Source organism: Chrysochloris asiatica, unplaced genomic scaffold (genome assembly GCF_000296735.1).
Source record: "Chrysochloris asiatica unplaced genomic scaffold, ChrAsi1.0 scaffold00242, whole genome shotgun sequence".
Lineage (NCBI taxonomy): Eukaryota > Metazoa > Chordata > Mammalia > Afrosoricida > Chrysochloridae > Chrysochloris > Chrysochloris asiatica.
The window spans coordinates 2,595,127-2,606,546 of record NW_006408760.1 but is presented as its reverse complement, the minus strand read 5'-3'; the positions used below and the strand labels follow the sequence as shown (position 1 = coordinate 2,606,546).

General features: G+C 37.3%; 1 protein-coding gene across 1 annotated transcript in view; it reads right to left on the bottom strand.

Annotated features, from left to right (window-relative positions):
- Positions 1-11,420, bottom strand: part of UIMC1 (ubiquitin interaction motif containing 1) — a 112,845-nt gene that overhangs the window by 75,337 nt on the left and 26,088 nt on the right. The window contains exons 7-8 of the mRNA XM_006873467.1: positions 9,283-9,359; positions 1,292-1,395 (exon numbers count right to left, since the gene is read on the bottom strand). Of these exons, the coding sequence (XP_006873529.1) occupies positions 1,292-1,395; positions 9,283-9,359 (181 nt within the window). The remainder of the gene's footprint in view (positions 1-1,291; positions 1,396-9,282; positions 9,360-11,420) is intronic.

Sequence of the window (11,420 nt, the reverse complement as noted above, 5' to 3'; positions counted from 1 at the left end):
GATGTGCCCTGTAAACTTTCACTCAATGCAAAATAAAAACATTTAATTAAAAAAAAAAAAAAAAAACACCTCAGCGGTTCGAAACTACCAGCCGCTCCGCGGGAGAAAGATGAGGCTTTCTACTCCCGTAAGGATTTACACCCTCGGAAACCCTGTACAGGGTCGCTATGGGTCAGAACTGACTCGAAGGCACTTAACAACAACAACAACATAGTATAAATAAGAATAAGAGAATTAAATCTTTATACGGTGCTCAGAAAAATAGTGCATACGAATAGAACCAAAATCTTTGTTTCCACAGAAGAATTTCAATACTCAGGCTACCTTGCACAGCAACAGATTTTTGAGATTTAATAATTTTGGTAATTAAATTATTTTGCCATAGATCATGAAAAACACATACTGAGAATTTTAACTAAAAGTATGAACTTGTATGAATCAGCTTCATAGTGGTTGCCAGATATGCGAAGACAGGAAAGGTAATAATCTAAATAGAGGTTTGCTTATTCTGTCATGAAGCTGTCCTTACTTTGCATTTCTGATCTTATCTAGAAATTAGAGCTGAAAAGTTACATCATAATATAAAAATAGTGATTTTTTTTTCTCCCCAATATTATTCATGTCTGTTTCTTGTTCTTGTTGTTAAGTGCCTTCGAGCTGGTTCCTGACTCATAGCAACCTCGTATAGGGTTTCCAAGGAGCAGCTGGTGAATTTGAACCACCAATCTTATAGTTCAAAACAACCTTGCAGTCCAGTGCATGATCCCACAGCACCACATCAGTACGATTACTTAACTATAAGCAATGGGAAATACATCAGATCTGAGAGAGAAATTTGTGTTCATATTCTAACTCTAACAATATTGTTGTTGTTGTTGTTGTCAAGTGCCGTTGAGTCAATTCCAACCCATAGTGACCCTGTATAGGGTTTCCAAGGAGCAGTTGGTGAGCTTGAACCGCCGACCTTGCAGTTCAAACAGCTTTGCAGTCTGGCACATTAACCCACAGCGCCACACCATGAATTTGAGCAAACTACTTTAAACATCCAAAGTCTCAGTTTCCCATCTGCACTGGGAATAATAATGGATATAAGAGTATATAATAAATGGTAACAATTTATTTTTAGAAATAGTGTTGAACTGATCTTAACTGCAAGTATATCTCCTCTCCCTGATAAAAGTGTTCCAAAAGCTACAAATCTCTGTCACTTAAATCCTTTCAGCCAAGATCAGTGTTGAATCAGAAAGAAACATCAATAGAAAGAAAACACTATATAGAAAAGAATATTCACCTCCTGAGCTGCCACTGTCATTCTCACTTCATCCGGTGTCTCTCTGTTAGATGGCAAAACTTCTCTTTCAAGGTCAGGAGTTTCAGAGGAACTTAACTGTGTCTCTGCAAATGTTCAAAAATCCACATGATTTCTGATCTCAGAGTACAAATTCCATTATTCTTTCATTCAGTGTTTTCATAGATAAAAATAAAGTTATTTTTCCTATTTTACTATTGTATTAGCAATATAGATCTAGCTTTTTATTCTTCTTAAAGCACTACTATTGTTGCTGTTAAGGAGCTCTGGTAGCATAGTGGTTACGAATCGGGCTGCGAGCCGCAAGGTCAGCATTTCGAAACTACCAGCTGTTCCGCGGGAGAAAGATGAGGCTTTCTGCTCCCGTAAAGATTTACAGCCTCAGAAACTCTATGCAGGGTCACTATGAGTCGGAAACCGACTCCACAGCACATAATAACATCATTGTTGTTGTTAAAGTGCCATCACACTGATTCCAACTGTATGGTTTACAAGGCTATAAATCTTTATGGGAGCAATAAGCCTCTTCTTTCTTCCACAAAGCAGTTGTTGCATTCGAACAGCTGACCTTCTGGTTAGCAGCCCAACACATAACTGACTACACCACCAGGGTGCCTTCTTAAAGCACTAACAAGCCATAATTAACCTATAGTAGAAATCATCCATTTTCAGATATAGTTTAATAAGTTTTGACAAATAGTCACATAACCACCACCAAAATCAAGACAAAGAGCATTTCCCATACTCACAGAAAGTTCTCTCATACTACTTTGCAGTCAGTTCCCTTCAACTTGACCCATTGCTATAAATCTACTTTGCATCACTATAATTTGGTCTTTTCAAGAATGTCACAAATGGAATAATTTATTATAAATCCTTTAACTTCAAAATCAACACTGACAAGTTTTTGTTTTCTGTCAAAATGATTTAACTATAAGACTGAACTAAACCAATACGGTCAAGTCAATTCCAACTCATAACAGTCAGTTATGACTTACAGCAACACTATGCACAACAGAAAGAAACTCTACCTAGTCCTGCACTGCCTTCGCAATTATTATGTTTGAGTCCATATGCTGGGGGTCCTTCCTCAATTCTGCTGACATTCTACTTTGCCAAACATGATGTCCTTATCCAGGAATTAATCATTCCTGTCTAAAATATGACAAAGTCTCACCATCTTCACTTCTAAGAAGAACTGTGGCTATATTTTTTCCAAGACATACTTGTTTCTATTTCTGGCAGTTTATGGTACTTTCAGTATTTTTTGCCAACACCATAATTCAATCATTCTTCTATGGTCTTTCTTATTCACTGTCCAACTTTTACACACATATGAGGTGACTGAAACTACTATGGCTTGAGTAAGGCGCACCTTAGTCATGAAAGTCCCATCTTTGCCCTTTAACACTTTCAAAAGATTTCTGCAGCAGATTGGCCTAAAAAAATAAGTCATTTGATTTCTTTTTTGAAAAACTTGCTTTTTCTTTTTTTTAAAACTTTAATTGTGAATTGAGTGATAGTTTACATGGAAAAGCACTGGTTTTGTACTCATCCTATCATATTTCATTTCATTGCAATGATTACAATCCCCTCAATGCATCATCATTCAACAGTGTTTGCTTCTATTCCTTCTCTGTTTGTTTGTTTTTTTTTTTTTTGGATGCACATAAAAACACTCAGGAATATATAACCATTTAAACAACCAAAGGGCACATTCTGCAAGCCTGCCTCCTGACTGCCAGCATACAGCCTTTCTCTTTCCATATGTCTAGAGCCTTCAGCTGCCCTATCTCTCCATGTCATCATTTCTGCCTCCATCTCTGGTGTCGCTGCTTCTCTGGATAGGGTCCCACATTCTGCTCATGCTCTTCTCCCTTGATGGTCCTAGGGTCCTCTGTTCCTGGAAAGTAAGATTGACTACTCCCCACTTTGTTACAAAACTTCTTCATTTACAGTTGTGACCGTCGCAATTAGTCATGATAACAATTACTCATTACTGAATTATAAGAATCTTATCCCCATCTCCTTTCAACAGACCCATCTAGACAAGATGAAAACTATTCAATGGCGAGTCTACCTTCTTCCACACATTCTGAAACTAAACTCCCTCTTAAACACTTGTAAGCCAGCCACTTTGTGCCCTTTATAGCACCTCCATTTTAAGTAGCCAATGTCTAAGTTACCTGTCCCTATCAACCCTAGGTATAGAGGGGATAGGTTTGATCCTTGATGAGAAGACTCCTTTCCTCTTAGTTGGAACTTTGAGCTACTACATCCACAAGTATCGGTCCAGTTCATCAAATTGTAGCAATTTACACTTGCTTCCTTTATCAAATTTTTTTATCTTCCTCTAGTCAAGTTCTGATTATCAAGTCATTGAAGCTAGGTCAAATGGGTACTACCTGCATGTTTGGGTGATCTTGAGCATCTCCCTTCACTTCATATCAGCTGGACACTTCACTCTCAGCACTAGCCCTCTGTGGCTAGGTCCTTGTTCATGGGCTCAGGAGTCCCCAGGTCTCACCATACTTTGGACCAACCAGCAGACCCTCTTCTCTCTGATCTCTAGGTCAGCGGGAGTCTATGGGACGTAGTCAAACTCAGCCCATATCTTCATTGCTGCCTTTCCCCCACTTCTACTCACCAGTAGACCAACATGGTTGCCAATAAGCTTACATGACTGCTCATGTGCTCCCTTTGAGCTTCAGTCTTGGAGGGGGATTTGTCCTGAAGGGACTTGATTACTTGCCTTGATGGCTCCCCAGCAAACAACCTGCATGTTCTTGTAGTATCTTCATTTGATTTCTTGACGGCTGCTTCTTTGTACATTGACTGTGGATCCGAGTAAAATGAAGTCTTTGACAACTTCAATCTTTTCTCTGTTTACCATGATGATATTTATTGGGCCAGTTGTAAGAATTTTCATTTTGTTTACATTGAGGTATAATCAATACTGAAGCCTGTAGTTTTTGATTTTCATCAGTAAATATTTTAAGTCCTCCTCATTTTCAGCAAGCAAAGTTGTGTCATCTGAATATTGCAGATTGTTAATGAGTCTACCTCCAATCCTGATGCCACATTTTTCCTCATATAGTGCATATTCTCAGATTATTTGCTCAGTATACAGAATGAATAAAAAGCATAAAAGTATACAATGTTGGCACACACCATTCAGCATTCCCTTGTTTTGTTCAAACAACAGCCTCTTGGTCTGTGTACAATTAAGAGTTCTGGAATACCCATTTTTCACAATGTTATGATCCACATAGTCAAATACCTTTGCATAGTCAATATACATAAGTAAACTTCTTTCTGGAATTCTCTGCTTTCAGTCAAGATCTAACTGGTGTCAGCAATGATACCCCTAGATCCATAGCCTCTTCTGAATCCAGCTTGAATTTCTAGCAACTCCTTGTTGATGTACTGTTGAATTGTTTTTAAATTATCTTTAGCAACTTTTTACTTGTATGTGAAATTAATGATATTGTTTGATGATTTACATATTCTATTGGGTCACTTCTTAGGAATGAACACAAATATATGAATTTCTAACAATTGTCTGGCCAGGTAGCTGTCTTTCAAATCTCTTGGCATAGATGAATGAGCACCTCCAAATGCTACATTAGTTTGTTGAAACATTTCAATTTATATTCTCTTAATTCCTGAAGCCTTGTTTCTTACCAGTCCCTTCAATGAAGCTTAGACTTCTTCCTGCAATACTATCATAAGGTACCTCTTGAAAAGGTTGAACATCAGGCAATTTTTTTATGTACAGTGACTCTGTGTATTCCTTCCATCTTCTTTTGATCCTTCTAGCCTCAGTTAATATATTGCCCTTCAATATCAGAAGTCAAGCCTTGAATTTTTTCCTCTATTCTCTTAGTTTGAGAAATGCTGAGTGTAGTCTTCACTTTGGGTTTCTAAATTCCAAATCTTTGCACATTTCATTATAATACTTAACTTTTGTCTTTTCAATCTGCCCTTTAAAAATTTCCATTCAGTTCTTTGACTTCTTTATTTCTTCATTTGCTTTAGCTTCTCTACATTTAAGATTAAGTTTCAGTCTCTTCTGACATCCATTTTGATCTTTTCTTTCTTTCCTGGGTTTTTAACGACCTTTTGCTTTCTTTCTGTACGATGTCCTTGATGTCATTCCACAACTCTTCTGGTCTCTAGTCATTAGTGTCCTAATGTATCAAATCAGTTCTGGGGATGGTCTCTAAATTCAGGTGGAATATGTTCAATGTCATATTTTGGCTCTCAGGGGTTGCTTTAATTTTCTTCAGCTTTAGTGTGAACTTGCATATAAGCAATTGATGATCTCCACAGTCTAATCACTGTCTTGTTTGGGCTCGTGATATGGAGCTTCTCCATCATTCCTTCCTACAGATGTAGTCAATTTGAGTCCTGCGTATTCCCCATCTGATGAGGTCCACGTGTATAATCACCTTTTATGTTGTTGAAAAAAGGTATTTGCAATGAATAAGTCATTGATCTTGCAAAATTCGATCATGCAATCTCTAGCATCATTTCTTTCATCAAGGCCATGTTTCCAACTATTGATCCTTCCTCTTTATTTCCAACGTTCACAATCCAGTCACCAGTAATTATAAATGTATCTTGATTGCATGTTTGATCAATTCAGATTGAAGAAGTAGTTGGTACAATTCTTCAATTTCATCATCATTGGCTTTAGTGAGTGCTACATAAATTTGAATAATAAATACTAACTGGTTTTCCTTGCTAGTGTGGTTAAGTACCATCAAGTCAGTCCCAACTCATAGCAACCCTGTCTAAGGTTTTCATGGAGCAGCTCATAGGTTTGAACTACAAACCATATAGTTCACACCAACCTTGAGATCCAGTGCTTTATCCTAAAGTGCCACAACAGAATTCCAGTTTTCCTTGTAGATATATGGATATTGTGGATATTATCCTATCACAGACATCATTGGACTTGAAGAAAGATCTTGAAATGCTCTTTTTGACAATGAATGTGAAGTCATTCCTCTTCAAACTGTCATTTCTGGCATAGTAAAAGTTATGACTGTCTTATTCACAATGGCCTATACCAGTCCATTTTAAGTACACTAATGTCTACGGTATCAATCTTTATGTGTTCCATTTCATTTTGATGACTTTCAAATTTCCTATCGACTAAATCAAGGAGTTCTGGTAGTGTAGTGGTTACAAGTTGGGCTGATAATCTCAAGGTCAGCAGTTCGAAACTACCAGTGGTTTGCGGGAGAAAGATGAGTCTTTCTACTCCTGTAAAGATTTACAGCCTCAGAAACCGTATACAGGGTCACTACAAGTCGAAACTGATTCCACTGCACATAACCACCACTACCACCACTAACTAACTCATTGTTGTTAAGTGCCATCAAGAAGGTTCCAATTCATAGGGATATGAAACCCTGGATAGGGTTTCCAAGGAGCAGCTGGTGGGTTTGAGCTGCTGGCCTTGTAGTTTACAGTCCAGTGCTGATCCTACAGTGCCACATCAGTAGTCCAACTCATAGTGCCTCTATAATAGGACAGGGCAGAACTGCCCCAAAGGGTTTCTAAGGTTGTAAATCTTTATGGAAGCAGATTACTACGTCCTTCTCCAATGGAGAAAGCTGGTGGGTTCAAACTGCAAACTTTCAGGTGGAACCAAGTGTTTTAACCACTTTACCATCAAGGTTTCTAAGAGGGCATTAATCGGCAGTTCAGAAATCAAAATTGCTAGTAGTATGAACAATGTTAGCATAAGGCTATAATCCCGCTTTCTAAACAAAGTAACACTAAAAAGATGCTAAGAATATTAAGACTCCTGGAACTTTCAGAAATATAAGACAAAGGAAATAGGTAACGTGGAATACTACATTCAATCTGTGTTACAACCATTTAGAACAAAATTTCCAGACAATTAAGATGCACAGCTCCTAAACTATATACTTAAAAAGAGACTCATAAGTTTAGCTTCATATAGAAGTCACACTTTCTTAGCAAAAGGAGCATAAATGTTATAGAAACCTTTTGTGATCCCATTTAGAAGCAGTTTATGTCAGCAAACAGTGGGACTTAATCACTAGACTAATGACAGCAAGTTGTGATCATAAAAGCTATCTATCCTCAGTTGTGAAGGGCTTGCTTTTTCCTCTCTCATTAACTAGGGCTTTCAAGATCATTGTATTTGCTAGTTTCTTCTACAAGATCCCATGGTGACATTGCGTGCAATCGTGCAGGAAAGATACATAGAATGACTTCACAGCAGGATGGTGTAAGTGAGCCATCCCAGACTGAGAGGGGTAAGATTTTCTTTTCACAGACACAGCAGAGCAATCCTGAGTGCTCCTGACAAGTCATAGTACTTGGTAGTGGGTTCTCTTAGTAGGTACCATTAGGCAGTAATCCAAATGTATTTGAAATGAGTTAGGAAACCACTTTCAGCAAAAACCAACATGTTGTTTTTGTTGTTAAGTGCTGTTGAGTCCGTTCCAACTCATAATGACACTATACAGTTTCAGAGGAGCGGCAGGTGAGTTTGAACCACTGACCTTGCAGTTCAGTATTTATCCTACAGTGCCACACCAGAACTCCAACACATTTAACTTTAAAAATATAAATCATGCTATCAATGTTAAAACATATTCCCAAAACTTCCTAGATGACATGTACACTAAATTGAGTCTCTAGGAATAAAAACTTAAAGAAACCAAAACAAGAGAAATATGAAGGGACTTCAAATAGTTCATGGAAAATTTCCAATATGTTTTCATCCCATTTTTTCCACTAACTTTTTGAAATCTCCTCCTCCTGCTTTCTTATTACCCTCACAGGCTAAAAGAGACCTAAGGGAAAATCAGATACAATGATAATGACTTATAGTAGTAACATATGTACAACATTTGCTGTCCAAAGAGTTTAAACATGAATAGAAATGCCCTCAATCGCATATGGGTAAGAACACTGACAAATATAATAGGCTCTACTTTTGAGAAAATCCAAACAATATAAACTGAAACAAATTCCTAATTGTGGCTCATATCATAAAAGAATTCTTCATATTCTTCCATGATTCAACTCAAGTGCCCTTAAATATGTGCATCTTAATTCATTTGAAAATATTTTATACATCAAAATACATCCATGTGCAACTCTGTATGAGCATCTCCTGTGCACAAAGCAAGGTATGCATTCTTTTCATTTCTATAATTAACAAGATTAAGTGCCTTGTCGGAAATAAAAAGAAGTCAATGGCAGAACTGTGCACAAAATTCAATTCTAGACTCCCTAAGCAATAGAACTTCAATGAATGGCAATGTAAAAACTAACCAGTAAAAGGCTCTATAAAAAATCTGCTTTAATGACAAGCAGATTTGAGGACAGGCCACCTTTGAGAACACATCAAGCAAAGTATAAAGTTCTCTTGGCTCTGAAAGTACAGTTAATGAAATTAAGTGCTATTCCTAATACTTTGCTGCCATCTCTGCTAAGGTTTAGGATTTCTGAGGATCCGTTGGTTGGCTTGAACTGCTGACCTTGTGGTTCACAGTCCAGGGCTTATCCAGGAGTTCCAATTCCTAATAAATTATTGCCATCTCTGATAAGGTTGAAAAGCAAACAAGTAGACAGAAGAGTCACGTAAATTTCAAAACTAAAACATCCCTAATAGGGTAAAAGAATAAAATTCAGAGCCCAATTTTTAAGATGTATGTGTGTGTGTGTATCTATATATATTTGCTGTTAAGAGCTGTCAAATCAGCTGAAACTCATAGTGAGTCCGTATATGGTTTCTGAGGAGTAGCTGTTGGGTTTGATTCACTAACCTTGTGGTTAGCAGTCCAGTGCTTATTCTATAAAACCACATATGTAGTTAGTCAGTCACATTATAAGCCACTTGAAAGTGAGTTGGACAAGACAGAGTAAAATAGGCATAAAAAGGTAGAAGCTAGATATCAGTAAAATCACAGTGGGTTGCTTACCAGGACAAACAGTGATTTCTTCTGCAGAACTCTCTGGCATAAGGATTGAGCTTCTCTTACTGGTCAAAGTAACAATGCTGAAAAAGAATCAAATCCCAAGTGAATTTCCAGTAAAATAAATCAGAACACAAGCCCAAAAGCAGTGGTGAGTCATTCACAAAGCCACAGGTAATTTGATACCTGCTGTCAAAAACCACAAAAGCACAACAGGGAATCAAGGAATCAGTAGTGAAAACTCTAGACCAGAAATATGGAAAATAAACATACTTACAACTTCAGTCCCTGAAATTACTGAATGAAAAGAATCCTTTTTTGGAGTCTTGACAAAGGAAGGTTGAAGGGTAAGGACTAACTGTGAATCTCAGAAACCAAAACCTCCGCTCCACTGTAAGGATGTCAAAAGTACTTTATAGTCTCCATCTCAGCCTTCTGAAAGCTAAAGATTTGTAAACTCGTAATAGAGAGAGAACATGCAGACTCTTCTGACAACACACCAGCTTCTTCCTTCACCTTGCAGTTAAATTTTCTTTTTATCTCAAGATGTGGCTTTCTAAGCAACAAAAATAAGACTGCAATTCCAATGTGCCCTGCAGCAAAACTCTGCCCACACAAGTTGAATATCTCTTCTGAGCAAAACTTAATTATGAAAGGCTTCCAACCTCTAGTTTTCCCTGCCTTGCTCATAGAGTACAATCTCTTTCTGACACACAAACACATAGCTGAGAAATCTGAGCATTACAACTAGCCCCCTCAGGTTTCACAGAGCTTTACAATTAGTTTGATAAAGTATATGCAAGAGGATATTTTAAAAACACAAATCCTCACATCAGCTAAGAACCACAGAGAAGAGAAAATAGCCACCATTGATTCATGATAAATAACTAAGTCTTGATAGGAAACCACAAGTGATTTCACTCTCTAAATAAAACATCTCAAAGCATTTTTAATAAAGTCAAGCCAGACACAGTTTACTCTGCATGTAACATTTAGGTTCTAGTCAAAGGATCCATCACAAAACAATTAACTGACGTTTATAAAATAGGCTAATCAATTTGAAGTCCAACCGCATTGCCTGAGATTCCAACTATCTCTTGATGACAAAGCATATAATCATTTATTAAAACCTACATCTGCTCTGCACAGAGCTCACCACAAATAAAGCAGAAAGGCCTGCAGGAATCAGAAGGCATATTCCAGTTAAAACCACTTTCAAAACTGTCTTAACCACAGGAATGTCAAACTAAAGGTTTACTCTTCAGCCTAAGAAGAAATATCTAATATTATCAACTTATCAAAAGCTTCAGAACACCACCCAAATTATCGTAAATAGTAAATGTGCTTCAACTTCTATGTGGAAAATGATGGGTCACTCAACACAAAATTAAGCTCTTGAGAAATCCCTAAAGGTCAACTACTGGATAAAAGGGAAAAGTGATTAGAATAATCCAGTTAATAATGCAGTTTATAGCTAATCAACCACTATCTATTATTAAACTAACAAGACTTGACAAGGTTACTATTGGTGTCTCCATGAGTAGAAGAAAAGAGTGATGAAAACTGAAGATGCTCGGAATCAATTAGTCCAATGGACTAATGGAATAAGTGAATGTCAGTCTCCACATTTCTGAGACCAAAAGAACTAGTGTCGGGCTACCACTACTAACTGCTCTGAAATGGATCACTTTAGAAGGTCCCAGATAGTGGAAGACTACAAGACTCAAAATTATTTTTTAAAAAGACTGGGTTTACTAGTCAAAGAGATTGAAGGAACCCAAATCTGAAACTATTACCCTCAACCAGTCTTCAAATCTAGAACAGAACTCACCCTCATGGCCCATCAGCCAAGCAGTTGATAGGTACATACGGGATGACAACATAAATAAGACATGTTCACCATCTCATTTAACCTAGCCTCAATAATCAGAACTTGACTAAAAGAAGATCACACACAAAAAAAAATTTTTTTTTTTTTGATAAAGGAAACAAGGGTAAATTGCTATAATTTGATGAACCTGACCTACACTCATGGACATTGTAACTCTTAATACCAACAGAGAGGGAAGGAGTCTTCATACCAAGTACCAGTGCTGTCCCCTCTGTACATAGGGTAGATAGGGACAGGCAAATTGACATTGGTT